At 44.2% G+C, this 25976-nt stretch overlaps 2 protein-coding genes across 5 annotated transcripts; both read left to right on the top strand.

Moving 5' to 3' along the window:
* Window positions 1-8454: 8454 nt before the first annotated feature.
* TRIM13 (tripartite motif containing 13) lies at window positions 8455-16348 on the top strand (the record flags this gene model as incomplete). Its single annotated transcript, XM_084626444.1, has 2 exons — window positions 8455-8810; window positions 15113-16348. The coding sequence occupies exon 2, from the start codon at window positions 15119-15121 to the stop codon at window positions 16346-16348; it is 1230 nt and encodes a 409-aa protein (XP_084482570.1). The 5' UTR covers window positions 8455-8810; window positions 15113-15118.
* A 2111-nt stretch (window positions 16349-18459) lies between these two features.
* On the top strand, window positions 18460-23472 carry KCNRG (potassium channel regulator). 4 transcript variants are annotated; one of them, XM_084626467.1, is made up of 3 exons: window positions 18460-18957; window positions 19036-19133; window positions 23075-23472. In XM_084626467.1, the coding sequence occupies exons 1-3, from the start codon at window positions 18553-18555 to the stop codon at window positions 23325-23327; spliced, it is 756 nt and encodes a 251-aa protein (XP_084482593.1). In that variant the 5' UTR covers window positions 18460-18552; the 3' UTR covers window positions 23328-23472. The 4 variants fall into 4 exon arrangements, 2 of the variants coding, with proteins under 2 accessions (XP_084482593.1, XP_084482592.1); XR_014711347.1 differs by having other exon boundaries at window positions 18460-19294; window positions 23075-23213; XR_014711348.1 differs by having other exon boundaries at window positions 18460-19258; window positions 23075-23193.
* Window positions 23473-25976: the final 2504 nt, after the last annotated feature.

Below are 25976 nucleotides of genomic sequence, written 5' to 3'. Positions count from 1 at the left end.
TTTCAACATCCCCAACAGTTATTTTCTGGTCTGGGAATAAAGTCCCTTCCTGCAGCTTTTGAAACAGACCAGAGTTCCTGAAGATGCGAGCATCATGCACCTTTCCCGGCCATCCCACGTTGATGTTGGTGAAACGTCCCTTGTGATCCACCAGAGCTTGCAGCACTATCGAAAAGTACCCCTTGCGGTTTATGTACTCGGCGGCTTGGTGCTCCAGTGCCAAGATAGGGATATGGGTTCCGTCTATAGCCCCACCACAGTTAGGGAATCCCATTGCAGCAAAGCCATCCACTATGACCTGCACATTTCCCAGGGTCACTACCCTTGATATCAGCAGATCTTTGATTGCGTGAGCTACTTGCATAACAGCAGCCCCCACAGTAGATTTGCCCACTCCAAATTGATTCCCAACTGACCGGTAGCTGTCTGGCGTTGCAAGCTTCCACAGGGCTATCGCCACTCGCTTCTCAACTGTGAGGGCTGCTCTCATCCTGGTATTCATGCGCTTCAGGGCAGGGGAAAGCAAGTCACAAAGTTCCATGAAAGTGCCCTTACGCATGCAAAAGTTTCGCAGCCACTGGGAATCGTCCCAGACCTGCAACACTATGCGGTCCCACCAGTCTGTGCTTGTTTCCCGAGCCCAGAATCGGCGTTCCACAGCATGAACCTGCCCCATTAGCACCATGATGCATGCATTGTCAGGGCCCATGCTTTCAGAGAAATCTGTGTCCATGTCCTGATCACTCACAGGACCGCGCTGACGTCGCCTCCTCGCCCGGTATCGCGTTGCCATGTTCTGGTGCTGCATATACTGCTGGATAATGCGTGTGGTGCTTGATGTGCTCCTAATTGCCAAAATGAGCTCAGCGGCCTCCATGCTTGCCTTGGTATGGCGTCCGCACAGAAAAAAGGTGCGGAACGATTGTCTGCCGTTGCTCTGATGGAGGGAGGGGCGACTGACGACACGGCTTACAGGGTTGGCTTCAGGGAGCTAAAATCAACAAAGGGTGTGCCTGTACATCAAGGAGTATTTCAGGCAGGACTGCACGAAGGGTTCCAATAAGAAATGGTGCACCTAAGTTATCGTTGTTATTGGAACAAGGAGGTTAGCCTGGCCTCTGATTGATACATGGCTAGATTTACCTTGCTGCACCTTCTCTGTGAGTGACTGCAGTGTGATCTAGACAGGGGAGGAGGAAAATGAGTACAAAACAAATCTGGTCTATTTCTTGTTCTGACCCACTCCATCTATCTTTTACATCTTTGGCTGGCAGCAGACGGTGCAGAAGGACTGCATGCCATCCACATCTCATGGCTGCTTGGCAGAAGATGGTACAGTACGACTGCTAGCCATCTTCATCTCTTGCCTGCCTGGCATAAGATGGTACAATACAACTGCTAGCAATCCTCATCTCTTACCTGCCTGGCAGAAGATGGTACAGTACGACTGCTAGCAGTCCGTATCGCCTGCCCGCTCACCATAAGACGGTTCAATAGGACTGCAGGACTAAAGAGAATGACCTGGTCAAGTCACTCCAAATTTAGTCCCTGCGCCCATGTCTGCCCAGGCGCTCCCAGCCGACGTGGCCAGGAGCACCTCGGACACGACGAGGACGACTACCAGTCGTATTGCACCATCTGCTGCCAGAAGGCAATGGGTTGCTGCTACTGTGCAGCAAAGCCGTACCGCGTCTGCCAGCACCCAGGAGACATAGGGTGACGGTTACCTGAGCTGGCTCCATGCTTGCCGTGGTATGGTGTCTGCACAGGTAACTCATGAAAAAAGGCGCGAAACGATTGTCTGCCCTTGCTTTCACGGAGGGAGGGAGGGAACGGGGGCCTGACGACACGTACCCAGAACCACCCGCGACAATGTTTTAGCCCCATCAGAGTGCTCCATTGTGAGTGCTCTGGACAGCACTCTCAGATGCCCGATTGTTTGCCATTGCTCTGACGCTGGGAGGGGCGCTTACAGGGTTGGCTTCAGGGAGCTAAAATCAACAAAGGGGGTGGCTTTACATCAAGGAGTATTTCAGGCAGGACTTCATGGAGGGTTCCAATAAGAAATGGTGCACCTAAGTTATTGTCGTTATTGGAACAAGAAGGTTAGCCTGGCCTCTGATTGATACATGGCTAGATTTACCTCGCTGCACCTTCTCTGTAAGTGACTGCAGTGTGATCTAGAAGAATGAGTCCCCTAGACAGGGGAGGGGAGGAAGCAAATCTGGTCTATTTCTTGTTTTGATCCACTCCATCTATCTTTTACATCTTTGGCTGGCAGCAGACGGTGCAGAAGGACTGCATGCCATCCACATCTCATGGCTGCTCGGCAGAAGATGGTACAGTACGACTGCTAGCAGTCCGTATCGCCTGCCCGCTCACCATAAGACGGTTCAATAGGACTGACTGCAGGACTAAAGAGAATGACCTGCTCAAGTCACTCCAAATTTAGTCCCTGCGCCCATGTCTGCCCAGGCGCTCCTGATCGACCTCACAGAGGCGACCAGGAGCACCTCAGACATGACGATGACGGCTTCCAGTTGTACTGTACCGTCTGCTGCCACAAGGCAAGGGGTTGCTGCTACTGTGTAGCAATGCCGTACCGCGTCTGCCAGCACCCAGGAGACATAGGGTGACGGTTACCTGAGCGGGCTCCATGCTTGCCGTGGTATGGCGTCTGCACAGGTAACTCAGGAAAAAAGGCGCGAAATGATTGTCTGCCCTTGCTTTCACGGGGGGAGGGAGGGAACGGGGGCCTGACGATATGTACCCAGAACCACCCGCGACAATGTTTTAGCCCCATCAGGCATTGGGATATCAACCCAGACTTCCAATGGGCAGCGGAGACTGCGGGAACTGTGGGATAGCTACCCACAGTGCAAAGCTCCGGAAGTCGACGCTTGCCTCGGTACTGTGGAAGCGCTCCGCCGAGTTAATGCACTTAGAGCATTTTCTGTGGGGACACACACACTCGAATATATAAAACCGATTTCTAAAAAACCGACTTCTATAAATTCGACCTAATTTCGTAGTGTAGACATACCCTTAGTGAGACCAAATTTAGAAGAATCTCTGTCTTGATGGGGTCACCACAGGATCTAAAGCTGAATCTGAACTAAAGGCCCATTGCAGTCAATGGAATTCTTTCCACTGATTTCAGTGGGCTTTGGATCCAGCCTGGTAGGTAGTGAGAAAACTGTCAGGCTGTGACAATTTAAGTGAGGAGCATTTAAAAGCAGTGATACGTAAAGCCTTGGTCTTGCATTTGGGTGGACTTTAGTGTCCACATGAAGCCCCATTAAATGGGTTCTGCCTAGATCTGATGGCAGCACTGGGACTATGAGTTAAAAAGTCTCATTGAAACACACACAGAAACATTTTTTAGTCTTTAAAATGAATCCGAAATGAGGGAGTTTTCCTCATGCAAACATGAGTGAGACCTTCCAGGTCTAGAAAAACTTTATCTGACAGCTTTTCAATGATCATAGGACCCCATCTTGTGTCACTCATATATCCCTTAATAGGAAATAGTTCTAATTTCAGACTTGTTGCCCCCCCAACTTATCTGTGGCATACTTTTCCAGTAATGTAAAAACTGGCATCAGATATGTCAACTCATGAAGTTGAGGAATAAATAATTGATTTTAAATAAATTAATCCAATATCATCTACAACTCTGTGTGTGTGAGAGAAAGAGAGAGAGGTTTATTAATAGTGCTTTGCATTCTATAGCACCTTCCGGTGGAGGATCTGAAAGCACTTTGCAAACACTATCATAGAAAAGTAGGGCTCAAGAAGTCATCAAGTCCAGCCTCCTGGGCTGAGGCAGGACCAAGTAAACCTTGACTATCCCTGACAGGTGTTTGTCCAACTTGTTTTTAAAATGATGAGGACTCCAGGGAGCGGCGCTGGAACTGGGGCGGGGTGGGCAAGAGGCCATGGCACTCCCACTTTTGAAAGTGTCGAGCCTGGCCCCCTGCCCCTCCTCTTCCCCCTGAGGCCCCGCCCCATGGCCAGGCCAGAAGCTGGAACTTGGCCTGGGTAAGAGCGACCTGGGGAACCCAGGGAGCTGTGGACCCTCCACCTGCCCGGGGCTGAGGGACTTGAGAGCGGCCTGCTGTCCCCGGGTTCCCCACCTAGGGCAGTTGGAGGGTCCGTGGCTCCCTGGGCCCAGCTGCGGCTCTTCGACCCCTGAGGCCCCACCCCCAGGCCAGGCGCAAGCAGCTGTGGGAAGCCACGGACCCTCCACCTACCCTGGGTGGGGGACCCGGAGACACAGACTGGGGACTGCTCTCAAGCCCCTCCACCCCAGGCAGGTGGAGAGGCCCCGGCTCCCCAGCCTGGCTCCAGCTTCCAACTTGGCCGGGGGCGTGGCCTCAGGGGGAAGAGGAGGGGCAGGGACAGGGCCTCACGCTCCCCCTCACATTTTTAGGAAGGCTCCATCGCCTCCGATTCCACGACCTCCCTTGGAAGCCTATTCCAGAACTTAACTATCCTTCTAGTTAGAAAGCTTTTTTTAATATCTAATTTAAATCTCCCCTGCTGCAGATTAAGTCCATTACTTCTTATGTTACAGGGAGAACAATTGATCACCTTCCTCTTATAACAGCCCCTAACATATCGGAAGACTTATCAGTTCCCCTCTCAGACTTTTTTTCTTAAGACCAGTTTTTTTAACTTTCCTCATAGGTCAGGTTTTCTAACCCTATTATCATTTGTGTTGGTCTCCTCTGGATTCTTTCCAGTTTGTCCACATCTTTCCTAAAGTGTGACACCCAGAACTGGACACAGTACTCCAGCTGGGGCCTCACCAGTGCTGAGTAGAACAGGACAATAACCTCCTGTGTGTTTCATACACTACTCCTGTTAATAAACTCCAGAATCCTATTAAACCTTTTCTGCAACTGCATCACACTGATGACTCATATTCAGTTTGTGGTCCATTATAATCCCAAGACCCTTTTCAGCAGTACTACTACCACCTACACAGTTATTCCCCATTTTGTAGTTGTACACTTTATTTTTCCTTCCTACGAGAAGTAATTTGCACGTGTCTTTATTGAATTTCATCTCGCTGAATTCAGACCAATTCTGTAGTTTGTCAAGGTAATTTTGAATTTTAAATCCTGTCCTACAAAGTGCTTGCAATCCCTACCAGTGTGGTGTCATCTGCAAATTTTATATGCATTATCCAAGTTATTAATGAAAATATTGAATAGTACCAGACACAGGACCAACCCCTGTGGGACCCAAATAGATACTCCCTCCCAATTTGGCAGCAAACCATTGATAACTATTCTTTGAGTACAATCTTTCAACCAGTTGTACAGCCACCTTATAGTAAATCTAGACCACATTTCCCTAGTTTGCTTATAAGAATGTCAGGCAGAAATGTGTCAAAAGCCTTACTAAAATCAAGTTATATCACATCTACTTCCGCCCCACATTCACGAGGCCAGTAGTCCTATCAAAGAAGGAAATGAAGATGATTTGGTATGCTTTGTTCTTGGCAAATCCATGCTGATTATTTCTTATAATTCTATTATCCTCCAGGTGCTTATAAATTGATTCTTTAATAATTCTTTCCAGTATCTTTCCAGGTATTGAAGTTAGGCTGACTGGTCTAGCATATGCCGAGTCCTCCTTGTTCCCCCTTTTAAGATAGGTACTACGTTTGCCCTTCTCCAGTCTTCTGGGACCTCTCCTGACGTCCTCCATGAGTTCTCAAAGAAAATTGCTAACAGTTCTGAGATTGCTTTAGCTAGTTCCTTAAGTAACCTAAGATGAATTTTATTAGGCCCTGCTGACTTGAATACATCTTACTTATCTAAATATTCTTTAGCCCGTTCTTTCCCTATTTTGAGTATTGGTCATTACTAACCCTGTTAGTGCAACCTGAAGCAAAATCTGCATTATGCACCTCAGCTTTCTGGATGTCAGCAGTTATTGGCTCTCCTTCCCTGTCAAGTAAAGGACCTACGTTCACCTTTGTCTTTCTCTTGCTCCAAATGTATTTAAAAAACCTTGTCTTACTTGCTCATTAATACATTTTGCTATACAACAATACTCCAGTTTAAAAGATGAGGAAACTGCCAGGTTAAATGCCTACACTGAGGAAAGTTTCTAAAAAAATCCTACTGGCTCATCTGAACAGTGGTTAGGAGCAATGGGAGTGTTTCGGGAAAGTACAATCCATCGGTGATCTTCCTGAAAACACCATCCTAGCCACTATGGATGTAGAAGCCCTCTACACCAACATTCCACACAAAGATGGACTACAAGCCATCGGGAACAGTATCCCCGATAATGTCACGGCAAACCTGGTGGCTGAACTTTGTGACTTAGTCCTCACTCATAACTATTTCACATATGGGGACAATGTATACCTTCAAATCAGCGGCACTGCTATGGGTACCTGCATGGCCCCACAGTATGCCAACATTTTTATGGCTGACTTAGAACAACGCTTCCTCAGCTCTCGTCCCCTAATACCCCTACTCTACTTGCACTACATTGATGACATCTTCATCATCTGAACCCATGGAAAAGAAGCCCTTGAGGAATTCCACCATGATTTCAACAATTTCCATCCCACCATCAACCTCAGCCTGGACCAGTCCACACAAGAAATCCACTTCCTGGACACTACGGTGCTAATAAGTGATGGTCACATAACCACCCTATAGCGGAAACCTACTGACAGCTATGCTTACCTACATGCCTCCAGCTTTCATCCAGACCACAGCACACGATCTGTTGTCTACAGCCAAGCTCTACAATACAACCGCATTTTCTCCAACCCCTCAGACAGAGACAAACACCTACAAGAGCTCTATCAAACGTTCTTACAACTACAGTACCCATCTGCTGAAGTGAAGAAACAGATTGACAGAGCCCGAAGAGTGCCCAGAAGTCACCTATTACAGGACAGGCCCAACAAAGAAAATAACAGAACACCACTAGCTAACACCTTCAGCCCCCAACTAAAACCTCTCCAGCGCATCATCAAGGATCGACAACCTATCCTGAAGGAAAACCCATCACTCTCACAGATCTTGGGAGACGGGCCAGTCCTTGCTTACAGACAGCCCACCAACCTGAAGCAAATACTCACCAGCAACCACAAACCAGAACCACTAACCCAGGAACCTATCCTTGCAACAAAGCCCGTTGCCAACTGTGTCCACATATCTATTCAGGGGACACCATCATAGGGCCTAATCACATCAGCCACACTATCAGAGGCTCATTCACCTGCGCATCTACCAATGTGATATATGCCATCATGTGCCAGCAATGCCCCCTACCATGTACATTGGTCAAACCGGACAGCCTCTACATAAAAGAATAAATGGACACAAATCCGACATCAAGAATTATAACATTCAAAAACCAGTCAGAGAACACTTCAATCTCTTTGGTCACTCGATTACAGACCTAAAAGTGGCAATTCTTCAACAAAAAAACTTCAAAAACAAACTCCAAGGAGAGACTACTGAATTGGAATTAATTTGCAAACTGGTTACAATTAACTTAGGCTTGAATAAAGACTGGGAGTGGCTGTGTCATTACACAAGGTAAAACTATTTCCCCATGTTTCAGAGTAACAGCCGTGTTAGTCTGTATTCACAAAAAGAAAAGAGTGAATTTGTGTATGGGGGGGTGGAGGGTGAGAAAACCTGGATTTGTGCTGGAAATGGCCCAACTTGATGATCACTTTAGATAAGCTATTACCAGCAGGACAGTGGGGTGGGAGGAGGTATTGTTTCATATTCTCTGTGTGTATATAAAGTCTGCTGCAGTTTCCACGGTATGCATCCGATGAAGTGAGCTGTAGCTCACGAAAGCTCATGCTCAAATAAATTGGTTAGTCTCTAAGGTGCCACAAGTACTCCTTTTCTATTTCCCCATGTTTATTCCCACCCCCCTGTTCCTCAGATGTTCTTGTCAACTGCTGGAAATGGCCCACCTTGAGTGTCACTATAAAAGGTTCCCCCCTCCCCCTGGTAATAGCTCACCTTACCTCATCACTCCTTACAGTGTGTATGGTAACACCCATTGTTTCATGTTCTCTGTGTATATAAATCTCCCCACTATATTGTCCACTGCATGCATCCCATGAAGTGAGCTGTAGCTCACGAAAGCTCATGCCCAAATACATTTGTTAGTCTCTAACGTGCCACAAGTCCTCCTTTTCTTTTTGGGAGCGTTGAGAAAGCTTTGCTAACCTCTCATCGCACTTGACACTGTGGTACACACAGACCCACACACCAGTGCCTGCTCCACAGTAGGGCTGATTCCCCCCTCCCCCAGGGCAGATGGTTTACACCTTTCCCCAGGGCGCTCAAGGCCAAATGACCCGGCCCAGGCCCCTCGACTCGCGGGGAAGGGCGGGGGGTGTTCCTGTGAAGAGGACGCAGAGCCCCGGCCTATGTCAATCCAGCCTTCCCAAACCCGAGTCAGTCACGGGGACCACCCTGAACCTGGCGCAACGTGCTCAGGCCACATGTAGCCGGGCAGCGGCCACAGGCACAGACCCCTCTCCGCCGCCCGGGCCCGGGCCCGGGCCCACGCGGGCTCCGCTCTGCTCTGCTCTGCTCGGCGGGCAAGCGAAGCGAGCCCGGCTCCTTCCCCAACAGCGGCGGGACAAGGCCGCGGGCGGGGAGGTACAAAGCCGGGCCCTGGCCCCGCCTTCCCGCTGCTCGGGGAGGGGGGAGGCGCCTGCTGCCTGCGCCGGGCCCAGCCTCAGCCGCACTAGTGTCCGGCTAAGCCAAGCGGCGGGCTCCCGGCGGCAGGCGGCGGACCCGTAGGTGAGGCCTCCCCGGGCTTGCACGGGGCTCGGAGGGCGGCGGTCCCCGCCTGCCCCGGAGGGGGTGGGTCCTCGAGGCCGGGCGGGCGGCGGGGCTCCCAGCGCGGGGCACAGGCTGCGCCCCCCGAGCGGGGCTGGGGGACCCCGGGAACCTCCCAGGCGAAGAGCGGAGACGCGCTCGCCCTGCCCGAGAACCGCGGCCGCTGGCAGGGGGCCGCTTCTCCCCGGACGGTGCGCGGCCCCCTGGGAAGGACGGGCCCCGGGGAGGCTGCTGCAGACACCCGGTAGCAGCACAGGCCGCGTAGCGCTGCTGCCGTGAGCGGGGCTACGCTGCAGCAATTGCTTAACGCCCCGGTCTCCCCCGTTCCTCCACCGTGCCGTGGAAGGGCCTGGATCCCGCCCCCAGACTGTGCGGTGGCGGAGAGCTGGCTTTATCTAATGGCTTCAGACGCAAGATCTGAGCACTTGCAAATTTTGTAGTGGAGTGGGGGTTGGAATCCAGATCCCAGGGTTCAGATTCATCCCTATCTCTAGAACTGGTTCAATGCGCTCAGATTGGTTCCTCTCCTTTTTCTGTGGTGCACTAAAAAGAATTGATTTCTCTCATCTTCTTGGTTAATATTCACTTGAGGAACAACATTAATTTGTTGTTAACTTCCCTCTTTGTGGATTGAAAGAATTTCATCTGGAATCCCTATGCCTCATTCTGCTATTACCATACTGGCTTTTCTTCACCATGGTAGAAGCTTTGACTCCTAAACCTAAAAGATTATTGGGTAACATGCTTCTATAGTTCACCTGTAGAAATACAGTACACCCTTGCAATAACACGCTTCATTATAATGAACCTTTGTCAATACTGAACCTGAATTCCAACTACAGTACAGTACTGTGTGTGGTTTAAAAAAACGTGGGGGGGGCACGTTGCACACATGTGCACAATTACAGCTCGGAGCTGCGGCACTGTATTGTTTGATTGTCTTTTCGTTATAACAAACCCCTGGCTATAATGAAGAAAAGGCTTGGATCCTGACAGGCTCATTATAATGAGGGTGTACTGTAGATAGCTTCATTCTGAAATGTGGCATCAATTCAATTTCCTTAGTTAGAACAATCAAATAAGAGTTGAAGGAACTAAATAGTTAACAGATTCCAAGTTATGGTGATTATGGGACAAACTCCTCAAAGGTCAGGATTTGCTGGCTTCGTTGGCCTTCCTTTCTCAGATCTGTGTCCCTCTTTGGAAAGAGGAATGGGAAATCCTTACTTTAAGTTAAAAACCGGTGTACTGGATGCTGTGGAATCTTTAGTTTGTCTCAAGCATCTCAGCAAGTCAAGGAGAAGACTGGTTACTTTGGAAAGCAATGCATGGGGGAAACAACAATTTTTAAGAAGTTGTAGCCTTCCTCCTCCTGTTAACCTCATCAGTTTCTTTGAGTAGCATCGAGTAACTCTGTATACTGTTATCCTAGAAGCAGGTAAAGATTGAAATACTGTTCGAGTAATAGGGAAATATGCTGTCCCCATGTCATGTCTGTTCTGTGGATTATGATGCTGTGGTAGCAAAGCTGTATACTTATTTTTTTAAAGGCACTTCATAATAAACCCTTAGTTTTAGGCACTTACAGCTTTCTAAAAGCTTAATCTTTTGGACTGATCCTATGTATTAGGAATTTCGGCTGTAAACTAATCTTTTTATTTAAAGTTTGGCCACCTTATGTTCAGTTACCTTTCAACTGCCTGAGCTTTGTGCCTGGAACTCAGGTGTTTAAAAATGTCTGTTCTGAGGCTCAAGAAACTCAGGCATCTTTTTCTTTAAAATTCAGACTTGCCATGACATGAATTTAGTTATCAACGAAAATTTTCTTGTTTGGAGAAATCTAATTTTGAAATAAGTAGTGGAAACTTGGATGCTGTACTGAGTTGGGTTAAGCCTAGCCTTCATTGCCTCATCTTTCACCTTACCTTGTTTCCTGCTACTATCTGATAAGCCACCATCTGCATCCTAGAAATGGACTAGATTAACTTGTTCCTGTTTTCATCTGAGAGCATATTTGGGATGAGGAATTAGACCATTTGTTTTGCGTTTATACTTTTGCCTTGTTTTGAACATCTTCACTGTGACTGGAAAGCCAAAAGTCTGCTTTGTTCTGTAGCTGACATCTTTTAGATTTGGAAGCTAGAGAGATCGAATAGCTCCCATGAGGAACAGCTTCTAGCTTACTTAAGGAAAAACAGCTGATTCTCAGATCAGTCTGTTCCAAATAAGTAGGGGACTCAAATTTTGAACAAGTTCCAACTGGTCTAGTCCCCCTCTCTAGTTGAGTGTTAATCTGCTGTAAGTGGACCCAACCACTGGATCTCACGTGCTTCTAAGCCTCTGGGTCGAAGCAGAGGTGGGTCACTGTTCCTAGATCTGGATTTCTAAGGCAAACCCAAGGTGTAGATCCTATCACTGACACCTTTTCTTGGGGCGTGGGGCTCTGCAGCCTGGCTGCCTTAAGCTATTTCTACACTACACAGCTTTTAGTGACATAGATGTGTTGCTACAGCCGTACTGCTAAAAGTCACGCAGTGTAGTTGCTGTTTGTCGGCTCTCCTGCCAACAAAAAACTTCCACCCCCAAAGAGCGGGGCTTGCGTTGTTGGCAGGAGAGCACTCCTGCCGACAACACACTGTTCGTGCTGGCAGTTGTCGCAGCAAAACTTCTGTCTTTCAGGGGATTAACGCCTCTGAAAGACATGAGTTTTGTTGTTCAGTTGCCAGTGTAGACATAGTCTTAGACCCCAGTGCCTCAGCCCTTCTGAGTTGCTGGTTGCTTTTACTCCCACGCTCACAGTTCCACTTTACTGCTGGTGCTCTGAGCTTCTTTATTAACCTCAAAAAGAAAAGGAGTACTAGTGGCACCTTAGAGACTAACCACTAGTACTCCTTTTCTTTTTGCGAATACAGACTAACACAGCTGCTACTCTGAAACCTTTATTTATTAACCTGTTCAGGGATGGCATGGCAGGTAAGCATGGAATACAGGCTTTGCAAAGGAATTTCTTAACCAGGGTTGCTGTTCTTCTCCAGAAAGTACTAGAGCTGCATAATTTTGAAAAATAAGAGCCCTGAGATGCACTCCTCACCCCCTTAGTCTGATCTAATTTCTTCTGTGAGTCTGAGGAATGGTCAGCCTTGCAGGCAAGGCAGAGTCCCTCCCACTTTCTTTCTCTTCAGCCCAGTGTTCTGCCATGTGGCAGTGGATGGCCTTCCTTCTTACCCATATGCTCTAGCTTGGAAATTCCAGCCCCTTCTTCCCATCCGGCTTCTGTGACAGTCCATTGTTGCATGGTGATGGGCAATAAGTTGAGACAGTCAAATCTGATGGCCCTTAGTTGCTCTGTGATGGCTTCTCAGACACAGTTTTTAACTAGGTGCCAAGCCATTAATATAAAATGGATGTTTAATCCAAAATGAAGATTGTAATACAAACTGGAGTTCACAATTTGGTATAGACATATCCCTCTCTGTCATGTGAGCACTTTTAGATTTCTAATGTTAATATTACTGGCATCTACTTGAGGAAGAGAGGAGACATAAGCTCATAGCTTCCCATTTTACTTTTTTTAAAGATTGCATGCTTTCATAGAAGTCATAAATGGCTTCCCGAAAGATCAAAAATAAGGTAGGTTACAGTTCAGTACCTTTATAAACAGCCAGTATTAGCATTATTATTTAAGAGAGGTACTTCAAATTAACCTGATAACTGAAGACTCCTGTAGGAAAACGGAGTCCCTGAATCAGATCCGGAGACAATGCTCTGTTAGGAACTCCAGCAGCTGAGAATGGTGCGGACAGGACTTCTCACCATGGTTTTGCCCCTAGGCTTTGGGATAAGGTTGCCAACTTTCTAATCTCACAAAACTGAACACCTCTGCCCTGCCCTGCCCCTTCCCCGAGGGCCTGCCGCTGCCCCACCCCTTCTCCGAGGTCTCACCCTCTGCTTGCTCTGTTCCCCCTTCCCTCTGTCATTCATTCTCCCCCACTTTCACTCGCTTTCACCGGGCTGGGGCAGGGGGTTGGTGTGCGGGGGGGGTGAGGTCTCCAGCTTGGGGTGTGGGCTCTGGGGTGGGGCCAGGGATGAGGAGTTTGGGGTGCAGGAGGGGGCTCAGGGCTGGGGCAGGGGGTTGGGGTGTGGGTTCCGGGAGGGAGTTGGGGAGTAGGAGGAGACTCCGGGCTGGGGCAGGGGATTGGGGTGCAGGGTCCCGGCAGTGCTTACTGTGGCTCCCAGGAAGTGGCTGCCAAGTTCCTGTGGCCCCATGGTGCATGGGTGGCCAGGGAGTCTCTGCGCTCTGCCCTCACCCGCAGGTGCAACCCCCACAGCTCCCTTTGGTCACGGTTCCTGGCCAGTGGGAGCTGTGGAGCTGGCCCTCGGGGCGGGGGCAGTGCATGAAGCCGCCCTGGTCGCCTCGGGGCTGAAGGGACCTGGTGGCTGCTTCTGGGAGCCACATGAAACCAGAACAGGTAGGGAGCCTGCCCTAGCTCCTGGCCCCTGCTGTGCCGCTAACCGGACTTTTAATGGCTCATTTGGCTGTGCTGACTGGAGCTGCCAGGGTCCCTTTTCATCCGGGTGTTCCAGTCGAAAACTGGACACCTGGCAACCCTACTTTGAGGTGACTGACTTTTCGTTAGTAGGCTTAGTCTTCTGGCTGAGTAGAAGTCTAGTAAATTTTTCAAGCCCTGCTTATCCATGCAAACTTCTCTAGTAATTGGAGAAATGAATTTGGGGGTTGATTGTATCCTCTGAAGAATTCTTCTTTCTTTTGTTGCAGCCAATATCTATTTGTGGTGAAAGCTTTCTTTTGATCATACCAAACTGCATCCCAAACCTTCCTCTTCTCCCAGTGCAGTCTCTCTTGATTTTTCTGCCTTCCATGTATCCACTGGTATCCTCGACCTCCCTCTGAACGGTTCTTCCCGACTATTTTTTTTTTTTTAACCAGTTTCCTTCCTTTCTTAATGGTCTGCTACCTTGTGTGATATCACCATGAGAATTGAGGAGAACTTACTGTTCAGCCACTTTGGTAATATACTGCTAAGCATGGGAAAATTGTTGTGTCCTTTAGTTCTCACAAAGTATTTTTACCTTCCATCACCAAACTAATCGGGTCTGCAGGTCTGGTAAATATCAATTCTAACTTTTTCCTCCTGTAAGTATCCACCTGCTTTCTCATTTCGTATGCTAAAACTGTAAGATCTCTGCACCAGAGAATTGGTTTCTGTTACGTAAATTAGGTGCTTAGCATAATGGGCCTGATCCCTGATTGGGGCATTTAGGGGCTACTGCAATACAAGATAAGTCTCACATTTTTCTTTTGATAAATCCTAATTTCTTAGCCCCCCCTCCCCAAAAGCCATAATTTAAACAGATATTGAGACATTGGATCTGGAAATACAGATTATGTAATCAAAAGTAGATTATAAATGACTTTTATGGCAGTGGTTTTTAAGAGTTACCTCCATGTTCTTACAATATTTTAACTTTGTGCTGAATACCCCAATAGCAACGTAAAGGGCATTCACACATTTTTCTTCCCTGCACCCGAACTTCTTAAACTAAGTTTAAACAAATGCTGACTGGCCTTTGGCTTTAGGCTGAGGAGAGGGGGCATTTAACAAACGCTTCTAAAACTGAGGACATTCTGACGCTTTACTCTGTAAGTCACCTTCAATATTGCTTCCCCGCACGCGCACACACAAAAATGACAGTTTTTTTTAAAAGCAAGTTCTGTAGGAGTTGGGGAAGTGAAATGTAACTTTCTGGTTCAATTTTAACATTGTCTGCCATACTGAAATTTCACAAAACAGATCAAATCAATCTCTGAATATTGCATTACTGCAATAAGACTTAAGTTTTGAATTAGTACTCAAATCATTTTCAGCAGATATTAAAGATCATTGTCAGGTTTAGCTAACATTCCTTTTCAGTGTTTATACCAAGACTGTGAAACTGATTTTGTCTTGACATTGAGCAACTTTTGTCTGATGATCCGATACTAGAACAGACTTAAGCAATTAGTGGCTGATCTGATAGTGTGTGCAACATGCATAACAGCCCAGCTGAGACCCACTTTGAAACTCCTTGGGCAAAAAAAGCCTTCTGTCACTGAGCCAGGGCAAGCTATACTAAGCTTATCTCGAATGGAAGTTACTCTTGGCATGGTTTACTGTAACCTCTTCCCCATTTGACTAATGATGGTGGGATGGAAATAGTTCTTAAAAAGTCCCTCAAATATTTTTTCCCTCTCCTTTCCATAGGATGTGATGGAGCTCTTAGAGGAAGACCTCACTTGTCCCATTTGTTGTGGCTTGTTTGAAGAACCTCGGGTTTTACCTTGTTCTCACAACTTTTGCAAGAAGTGTTTGGAGGGGATCCTAGAGGGAAATGTCCGCAGTGTGGTTTGGAGACCACCCCCCATTTTCAAGTGTCCTACCTGCCGTAAAGAAACTCCTGTTTCAGGAATCAACAATTTACAAGTCAACTACTCCCTGAAAGGTATTGTGGAGAAGTATAACAAAATAAAAGTAACTCCCAAAATGCCTATATGTAAGGTGCACAGTGGGCAGCCCCTCAACATTTTCTGCCGGACAGATATGCAGCTGATATGTGGTGTCTGTGCCACTCGAGGTGACCACACAAAGCATGTATTTTGCTCCATTGAAGATGCCTATTCACAGGAGAAGTGTGCTTTTGAAACCCTGTTTCAGGGCTTTGAAACGTGGCGTTGTGGGGATGCACTCTCCCGGCTAGACACCTTGGAAACAAGCAAGAGGAAAGCGCTGCAGATGCTGACAAAGGATTCAGACAAAGTGAAAGAGTTCTTTGAGAAGCTGCAGCACACACTGGAGCAGAAAAGAAATGAGATTCTGTCTGACTTTGAGACCATGAAGCTTGCAGTGATGCAGGCCTATGACCCAGAAATCAATAAACTGAACACAATTCTACAAGAGCAACGAATGGCTTTTAACATTGCAGAAGCCTTTAAGGATGTGTCTGAGCCCATTATATTTCTGCAACAGATGCAGGAGTTCAGGGAAAAAATCAAAGTGATCAAGGAAACCCCTCTGCCTTGTTCCAGTGTAGACATTAATCCCGCAATAAAGAACTTTGATACCAGCCAGTGGAATGGTATAAAACTAGTAGACGTGGACAAGCTTTCTTTGCCTCAGGAAAACAGCATGCTTAATTTCAAGATTCTCTCAGTCTTTTCACACAAATTTGTAGTGACTTCTCTGATTTGCTTATTTATCCTTGCAGCCGTCAGAATGACCTTTGTGGAATCTGTCTTTGACAATCTTCAGTGCTGGAAAACTCAATTTTTTACAATTGGCTCATCCTATCTGGCAGACACTGCGGAGATAGCTGACCATGCCATGTTTTACTGGGAGCAAATGACAGATGGCGCTTCACTTCTAAGTGAAAAGTGCAAAAATTATACGCTAGTGGTATTGGATAATGTTGCACAATTTGTGTGCAAATATAAACTCTTATAATGTCCACTACCAAAGCACAAATTCAGAAGCCCAAGAAGTGAATAGAATTCTGGTGCAGAAAACGTAACAGTACATGCACAGTTTTTTAAATAAAAATCTCTAGTTTCTGATGGACGCATTTAAGACTCGGAATGGTTCCTGAGTTATTTATATTGTTCATGTAGTTCAAGCACGGATATGCTGGAAGGTGAAACCGAACTTTGGAGAAACGTACTTTTGCTTCTGAGATCTTGTTCCCCAAAACATTTTGAAATAATGCACTTCCTTGCTCTAACCAAAATATAAGGGAAAACTAACAATGTGTATTGTCAAATATTAATATAACTGTATGAGTGATTTTACATGTCCTAGAGTAAAAAGTGCTGATCCCTAAATGCATCAACATTTTGTTGTTGTGGGAGGTTCTTTGAAATTAGGAAGGACACTTCTGATTGCTAAGAGAGGTGGGCTGCAAAGTTTGCCTAAGACTGGCCATCCATTGCAAAATACAGAGTGGTACTTTAACTCTTCGGAATCTCTTCGTAACTGAAGATGTTAAATTTCACTGATTCCTCATCCTGGGTATAAGCAGTACTATGTATACATTGGCTATTGATTATAGTTTAGTTTAAAAAAAAAAAGTCTTCAGGGCAGTGGTCTCGAACAAATTGCAATAGGAAAGAGAAATAAGTGGAAGTGAGTGGGGCAGAACAAGCTGCAAGGTGCTCTTATATGCTGTGCAATGTTGCTTTTCCAGCTCCAGTCCTGTCAAGGGATTGAGCTATCTTCATGTTGGATTCATGGTTTGTTTTTAAAAGCCACCTGCAACTCTGTCTCTTTCTACAAAGTGCCTCTAATGTAAAGAATTTAAGCTCCCTATTGGGAAATGCACCCACCTGCTCACAATTGGGGATACAGTGCATCTCCTTGTGGCAGTGAGGGTAAAGTACTTATATGGTGAATGCATGGACTAAGGAGTTTTGTCCATTCCCTTCCCCTTGGTGGTGGTGGTTGGAAGTAAGAACAGAGCCTGCTTTAAGGTGAAAGAATGACAGTTAACCCCCTGCTCAACAGCCAGGAAGCAAACCTCCCTAAAAACACAATCTTCCGAGCAATGTGAGGCCGGTGAAGGGGGGAGCGTCTCTTCATTGCCTCCCCACATCAGTCAATCATAACTTCAACAGTTGGAGAGATGGGGTGCTGCCTGTAAACCTGCTGTGTAATCACATCCATGAACATTGGCCTTGTCTTGTTGTGTTAGGAAACTCCTTAGCCCTGAGATAGGTCCTGCTCCTTTTCTCTGCTCTGCCGTTGGAGCATGGGTTGGCATACATGTGCTACCTTTAATCTAGCTAGCACATCTAAAAATAGCAGTGATGACATGGCAGCATGGGCAATACAAGTATGTATCCAGGGGCCCAGGCAGACTTGTACAGCTTCAACTGAAACCTGTGGTGCTGTGAATTCTTTGCTATTCTCAGCACTACTACCTAAATTAAAGCTAGTGTGGGTATGTCAGCGCGTGTGGCAGTTGCACCTCCAATTCCAGCGTAGACTTACTCCGTATCGTTCCATTGGCTGCAGTGCACCTGGGAAGAATTAGTTTAGTGAGTTTCATGACTTAACTCTAGGATAATTGAATATAGAAAGAAATAATAAATCATTACCATATCTCTGTATGGATATTTCATACAAACATATTAATAATCAAATCCTTTCAGATCAGAAACATTTTGTGAAATACACTTCCAACTACTCTGAAATGTTCATTCCAGAGCATGATTGTGGAGTTGCCTTAAAGTACATTGAACATTTCTTTTAGCAGTGGGTCACCCACAGTGGTATAGAAATGAAATCATCTTGTGGTGCTGTAAAACTCAAATATTTATACTGAATGTCTTGCTTTTGGGGATAGTTCTTGGTTTTTATCAGGATTTTTCAAAACTTGGAGTCAGTCAACCATTTTTCAACAGTCTTTGGAAGCTGTTCATTTTTTATTTTTGTTTCAAGAGTCCAAGTTCCCAAGCAACCAGGACCTGTAAACAGCTATCTTTAATTGTATTTATGCTTCTTGTTGCCTGGGAACCCTAACGGTGCTACACACCTCACCCCAAACATACAGTAAGATTACTGAATGGTACTTGCAGTCCCAGTTGATTTGCAGTTTAGGAATAGTCTGGTTAGAAAGACAAAGGTCAGTGTTAACCTTGATCGGTGGAGAGACAATGAGCAATCAAGAAGTGGCCATTTTGAATGTGGGAGGCTCAAAATTTACAACATGGGCTTCCACCCTGCGGAGGTTCCCAGAGTCCAGGTTAGCACGGATGTTGAATGGCAATGACCACGAATTCAGGCTGGTGAATGGACAATTCTTTGTGGACAGAGATGGAACTTTGTTTAATTACATCCTAGATTTTTTGAGGACACTCCAGCTTTCTCTGCCCACTGACTTTTCAGACTATCAGAGGCTGCAAAGAGAAGCGGACTTCTATGAGCTCCACTCCCTGGCTGATCTCCTGAGCCAGGAAAACTTGCTGAAGCCGAGACCAGAGATCTTGGAAGTGCGATTCTTGCTCCAGGAAACTCAGGCCTTTTTTCGAGTCTTTGGCTCTTGCAGCAACACTATTGAGGTACTGGCTGGACGGGTCACTATGTTTACAGAGCAGTCCTTGAGACAGAACTGGAATAATAATCCTTTCCCTTCTCAGAAGCTCCTCACTCCACTTCCTTTGGAGAGACCTTCTCATCATGACCTGGTTTTTCAATGTGGCACTGACTATTCTGCTGGTGACCAGTTAGTGGCAAGGTATTCACCTTGTGTGGCTTTTCTTTCTTGAAATAATTCCAAGACTTCTACTTCATAAAATACATGCAATTTGCTACACTGTGATGAGATCATGGGATAATCAATTGCTGGTTCAATGCCAAGAGGTGACTGATTTAACTCCTGTTATACTGATCTAACTTGTAAGTTTCCTTAACTTTTTTTAATGGCTTTTTGAAAACATCTTATTCTCCTAATTCATTTGACCTTCCTCTCACCTTTTTGCTCTTTCTATATTTCTGATGTGTCTGTCCAGTGGGATGGCTGAGTCACACCGAGAAGCCATTGGAAAATGCAAAATTAAAATACAGGAGAAGAACCACTTGCCAGCAGTAATATTTTTGTGCTCTTGATTCTCTGCCTAGATAGATCCTGCTGTTTGTCCCATATGTAACTGCCTCGGTGTTCTGTCAGCCAAATGACCTATCCGAAAGGGTTCACTTCTCCTGTAGTAGGCAGAATGTTTGATAACTGAAAACAAAGTCTGTGAGTTGTCTGAAGTAATAATGGGCAATCACTGAAGATGTTCCTAATTGGCTGAACTGATGGTAGAAATAGTAATGGTAGAAAATACTTTATCTTAACCACCTCTCCTTTGAGATGTTTAACTCAGAGCATGCAGGGTACCTTTCTTTTTTCTGAGGAAAGAAGGAAGCTGATCTCTTTCATTAGTGAGGTTGCTAAGTCTGAATGTGGGCTAATACAAGTTTAGAAAATTATAAAATGAGTTTTGTCACACATGCCATTCCCTTGTGCGCATAAGCATCCATAATGCTTGTAACCTACAAACTGGGAAAACTAGGAATAAATTGGATAAAGTTATTGTGGGAAAGTTTTCCCAGATAAATGTGGAATAAGCTGGGGAAGGGAGGAGGGGAAGATAATTAAAATGGCTACAAACGCGCCCCGTAGATTTCATTTTGAAGAAGGGGAGAACAGAATGATGGAAGTGGGGATGGAAAACAAAGGTGGAGTTAAGATAATGGACTTTCCTTGTTCCTTAACTATAGATGTGGGTTTTTGTTTTGAAGAATATAAATTGTATACACTACACGAGTTTGGCGGGAGAGTGGGGGCTTAAGAGCTTGGTCCTCTTGTCATTGATTTTTTCAGTGGGAAATCGGTGACCTCTATGCTAGCCATAACAGGCTCTAGTTACATAGTTTATAATGCTTTTAGAAGCTCTAAAGAGTGGCTTTATTATACATTTGGAATTTGTCTCCATACAGGAAAAGATAACCTAGTTTATCGTCTGTGGCTCTTGGAATGCCTGGATTTTTTATGGACACTTCACTGGAATAGTTCCAGAAGGGTTATTCTCTCTTGAAATATATAAATTAAACAATTAAGAGAATGCTGGATTTAAAAAATTCAGTAGGGTTTATCTTTATCATTTTGACTTTCTTTAGCTGAATAATTGTAAGAAGCTCATTCTGGGCTTTCTCACGTAGAACATATAAGATGGCACTTAAATGGTATATAACTTATAGCTTATTGGACTAACTGTGCATCAATGTAGGTTATGGCAACTTAAAAACAGTGAGATGTAGTCTGTCATAACCTCTTTTCTGACTTTGATTAATCAAGCTACACTTTTCTGTTGAACTGCAGAGGAAAAATCTTACAAACTTATCTCTCATCAATCCTTTGTGGTTGTATGGAATCTTTACCTTTTAGTGCTTCTTGTGGACCTTTGTACTTTTTTCATGAACTATGGAGCAATTCTGCCTATCAGTTTATGCTACTTTCTAACCATATTTTTACATGGCTTTTGTTCCTTGAGGTGTCTGGATGAATTTTTAAACCTTCTGTACTTTATTCCAAGTAAAATCAGTTTACTTTAGTTGCAAATAAAGTTCATAATTGTAACTAAAAAAAGCTGCTGTGGAAGGCAAACGACCAGTAAACTTCCCTGTTAGTACGGAGAGGTGCTTTGTAATGAGGAGTGCTGCTATGTAAATGAACGCAGTTCTGCTGACTTTGCACCAGTTTGACTCTTCTTATCTGAGAAACTGCCGTACATTAATTTAATGGAGGGGAAATGACTGACAGAACGCATAAACAAAATTTAAGAGTTGTTACAATCACTTGTAAGGAAAAAGTGAACTTCATAGTGGAAAAACAAAGTGTCTATTCTGTAAAAATATCATTGGTTAAACTGAAAGAAATAGCTGTGCTTGTAATGAGGTAAAGAATCAATATATTTAGAAAACAAAGTAGAGCTGTTGATTAATCACAGTGAACTCACATGATTAACTCAAAAATTAGTTGTGATTAATTACAGTTTTAATCGCACTGTTAATAGAATACCAATTGAAATTTATTAAATATTTTTGGATGTTTTTCTACATTTTCATATATATTGTATTCTGTGTTTGTAATTGAAATCAAAGTGCATGTTGGTTTTGATGATAAATATTTGCACTGTAATAATGATACACAAAAGAAATTGTATTTTTCAGTTCACCTCCTAAAAGTACTGTAGTGCAATCTAAGTCCACTCTGTCCTACTTCTTGTTCAGCCAGTTGCTAAGACAAACAAGTTTCTCTACATTTTCAGGAGATAATGCTGCCCTCTCTTTATTTACAATGTCACCAGAAAGTGAGAACAGGCGTTTGCATTGCACTTTTGTAGCTGGCATTGCAAGGTATTTATGGGCCAGATAGGCTAAACATTCGTATGCCCCTTCATGCTTCAGCCACCATTCCAGAGGACAAGCTTCCATGCTGATGACACTTTTTAAAAAAAAAAAAAAAAAAATGTGTTCATTAAATTTGTGACTGAACTCCTTGGGGGAGAATTGTATGTCTCCTGCTCTGTTTTACCTGCATTCTGCCATATATTTAGTGTTATAGCAGCCTCGGATGATGACCCAGCACATGTTCGTTTTAAGAACACTTTGACAGCAGATTTGACAAAACACAAAGAAGGTACCAATGAGAGAATTCTAAAGATAGCTACAGCACTCGACCCAAGGTTTAAGAATCTGAAGTGCCTTTCAAAATCTGAGAGGGACGAGGTGTGGAGCATGCTTTCAGAAGTCTTAAAAGAGCAAAACTCTGATACAGAAACTACAGAACCCGAACCACCAAAAAAGAAAATCAACTTTCTGCTGGTGGCATCTGACTCATAATGAAAATGAACATGTGTCGGTCTACACTGCTTTGGATTGTTATTGAGCAGAACCCGTCATCAGCATGGACGCATGTCCTCTGGAATGGTGCTCGAAGCATTAAGGGACATACGAATCTTTAGCGCATCTGGCATGTAAATACCTTGCAACGCCAGCTACAACAGTACCATGTGAATGCCTGTTCTCACTTTCAGGTGACACTGTGAACAATAAGCAGGCAGCATTATCTTCTGCAAATGTAAACAAACTTGTTTGTCTAAGCAATTGGCTGAACAAGTAGTAGGACTGGGAGTGGACTTGCAGGCTCTAAAATTTTACATTGTTTTATTTTTGAATGCAGTTTTTTTTGGTGCATAATTCTACAGTTGTAAGTTCAACTTGCATGATAAAGAGATTGCATTACTGTACTTATATTAGCTGAATTGAAAAATACTATCTCGTTTTTTTTACAGTGCAAATACTTGTAATAAAAAATAAATATAAAGTGAGCACTGTGGATTTTGTATTCTGTGTTGTAATTGAAATCAATATATTTGAAAATGTAGAAAACATTAAAAAAAAAACCTGAAATGTTATTCTATTGTTTAACAGTGCAATTAATTGCAATTAAATCACGCGACAGCCCTAAAACTAATCTAGATTCTTGGCTAGTGTAAATCAGTGCAGCTCTGTTGTAGTCAATGGGAGTCATGCTGATTTACATCAGTTGAGAATTTGGCCCTGTTACATAAATGTTGCCATCCTCCAAGAAGGATGTTAACTTGCTATCACACTTTTCTTTTTCTCTAGGTACGTCTCTATAAAACCTGATCATAGAAAGCTGATTAATGGAACTAACGTACTAGGCCTACTGGTTGACACGTTACTTAGAGAAGGATTTCACCTTGTAAGCACCAGAACAGTCTCCACTGAAGAAAAAGTTGAATGCTACAGTTTTGAAAGGATGAAGAGGCCAGAAACCCTTTTTCTCACTGCCAACCAAAGCCCAGAAAGCCCTGGTAGTGCACAGATGAAGTTAACTCCGATGCACACGCAGAAATGAAACCTGTTTCTTTACTACCTATCCTTTTGAATCTGGGAAGAGACACGTGTAGACACTACTAACCCCACTATTTCTTTTTTATTTGAAATTGCAACTATGGAGGGTGGTAACAACTGTCAATTTTTATAAATTTCTCAAAAAATCAGTTTCCCTCCTTTTCCTGCAGTCATTTAACAGAGAAGCCAAGTTCTTGTTTTTTCTCTATTAACCCTTTTCTGGAGCAAGGGAGAATACTGATGCAATATTGAATATGTAGTCCAGAATCAAGCAGTTAAACATGTGCAAGACAATTTCCAAAACTGAGATCGGCATAATGGAAAAAATGAACCATTTTGGGAATAAAGGGAGTCCCTAAATAAACGTTCTTGCTCTCATTGCAGAATACCACCAAGGCGACTTTAAATATGACAACAGCAAGTGAAGTAGTAATAAACAGGGCCCATAGAGCCTTCTCTTCACCTTCCTTTAGAAGGTTTTATAGATAGCTGGAGAAATCTGAATTTGAATGACGACATACTGTTTCTGCAAGCAAAAACTACAGACACAATCTTTCAATTAGGTGAAAGCAGCATTGTGAAAATATCACAGATATGCCCTGTCCCACTCTTTTTATCTATGAAACCACCATTCGTTTAGTGTATTCTCTCCTCTTGCAGGATCCCTCAAGAAAAGAACCTATTAAACTGTCTCTCAATGCTCCGAACTTGATAAATGTAATATTAAAAAAGGTCTGCTATGCAGTGCATGGCAGGCTCTCATGAAAGGTCAGTTAATTAGTAGTGTCCCAATTACAAAAATAAAGAAAAGACTGAATTGTTCTTCAGAAGAAACAGATAGGCTGGAGTTCAACTAAAATAGTTCAAAGAATTTTTCGGCACTTGCCAAATGTGAAAAACAGCTAGGATGAAGGCTGGCAAAGGTGACTTTAAGACATGGTCACACTGCAGTGCCAGACTGGCCTGAACCAGAAATTAGAGTAGCCTCTTGACTACTCTTAAATTACTCTGGTTTGTAGCAGTTCTAGGAATGTGGGAGTGTAGCAGGTTCTGGATCCATCTCTTCGTCCTTGAGGTGTGTGACTATGCCAGGAAAGGGTGGTACAGTGGTGGACTCTGCCAATTAAGGATTTCCCCTACTCTGGTTAGGCCTATTAATGGCAACTTTTGGATGGTACAAAGGAGGTTGGGACAGGATCTGGCCCAATAGATCACTACTATTAAGGACAGGTTTCAGAGTAGCAGCCGCGTTAGTCTGTATTCACAAAAAGAAAAAGAGTACTTGTGGCACGTTAGAGACTAACAAATTTATTTGAGCATAAGTTGCATCCGATGAAGTGAGCTACAGCTCATGAAAGCTTATGCTCAAATAAATTTGTTAGTCTCTAAGGTGCCACAAGTACTCCTTTTCTTTTTACTATTAAGGAGACATTACTGAGTTGCCAAGAAATCAAAGACCATTTTGGATGTTTGCATCTATGTGGCTTCCTAGTATTGAATTTTTATAAAAGTTACCATGAACGTCTCCAGTCAAGAAGACAATCAATGACAGTAAGAAATGCAGATGTACATGACAACCCCCTTAATGGGCAAAGAAAGAAAATGGACTTAAGACTGTACCTAAGATCTATAACTAAAACAATACCTGATAAACAATAATGAAGTGTAGACTGACTAACTTTTAATAAGCTTTTGTAATGGAAAATATTGTGTTGATTCACATACTGCAGAAATCCTGATAATGTTTTATTTTCATTCTTAATCATATTGAAATTAAAAAAAAAAAAATCCAAGAGATGAAACTTTTTAAAAGTACTTTCTCCCTTCTAGTGGATTATCTGTTGTCTTGATCCACTTTCCATAGTCCAAGCTGATCATTTTAAAGTATTTTAACAAATATTTTACTAGTGCAATTCCTGCTGGGCTAATAATTCTCAATGTTTCTGGGTCCTGTGGCTATTTAAGTGAAGTGAGCTGTAGCTCACAAAAGCTTATGCTCAAATAAATTGGTTAGTCTCTAAGGTGCCACAAGTACTCCTTTTTACATCAAATTTTGTTATTCAGGGTTCTTACTGATGGTTGCTTAAAAACCTGTGTGTGTGTGTGTGTCTGTGTGATATAAAAGGAAAATGCATATTTGAAACACAGGTGTTTTAGCCAAAAAGTGTCTAACCCAGTTTTCTATCCTGTATGTACTTAGAGGTAGACGACCTTAGCTTTTGAAGACTATTTTGCACTAAGATGGTTACTTCAATGGAAAGCATATGTACAAAAAGTGATAGTGCACGTGGTCAGGCTAAAAATATTTTAACACAGGGCTAGCTTGAGGCTGTGACTAAATGTCTGTAGTAACTTGAGGCAGAGGTGAAAGTGCACTTCACTGACAAGTTACTATAAAATGGCACCTTCTTACTGCAACAGCTCCCTGTTGGTGTGAATCACCATTGCCCTGCACCCTGTGTGGTCTATTACACCAATGCAAAGTGGGTGTTACCAATTCAGAATGATAGTTTTCTACACTCAGTCTGCAAGTGTGAATGGCTACACAGGGTGCAGGGTAATGCTGAATCACAGAGTGTTTTCAGTTGTCTTACATTAGTGAAATTTTTACTGCTCTACTCCTTTCAGTGCCAAACCGATGCTGCTGCAGAGA

The sequence above is a fragment of the Lepidochelys olivacea genome (genome assembly GCF_965140295.1).
Source record: "Lepidochelys olivacea isolate rLepOli2 genome assembly, chromosome: 1".
Classification (NCBI taxonomy): Eukaryota; Metazoa; Chordata; order Testudines; family Cheloniidae; genus Lepidochelys; species Lepidochelys olivacea.
This window is presented reverse-complemented; position numbering and strand designations above follow the sequence as displayed.

What these genes read in the sequence shown, in the direction of transcription:
- KCNRG (XM_084626466.1), top strand. Translation starts at nt 18,553, where the DNA reads ATGAGCAATCAAGAAGTGGCCATTTTGAATGTGGGAGGCTCAAAATTT. An exon ending in GGTGACCAGTTAGTGGCAAG is followed by an intron (nt 19,134 to 23,074) that starts GTATTCACCTTG and finishes CTTTTTCTCTAG; the next exon opens with GTACGTCTCTATAAAACCTG.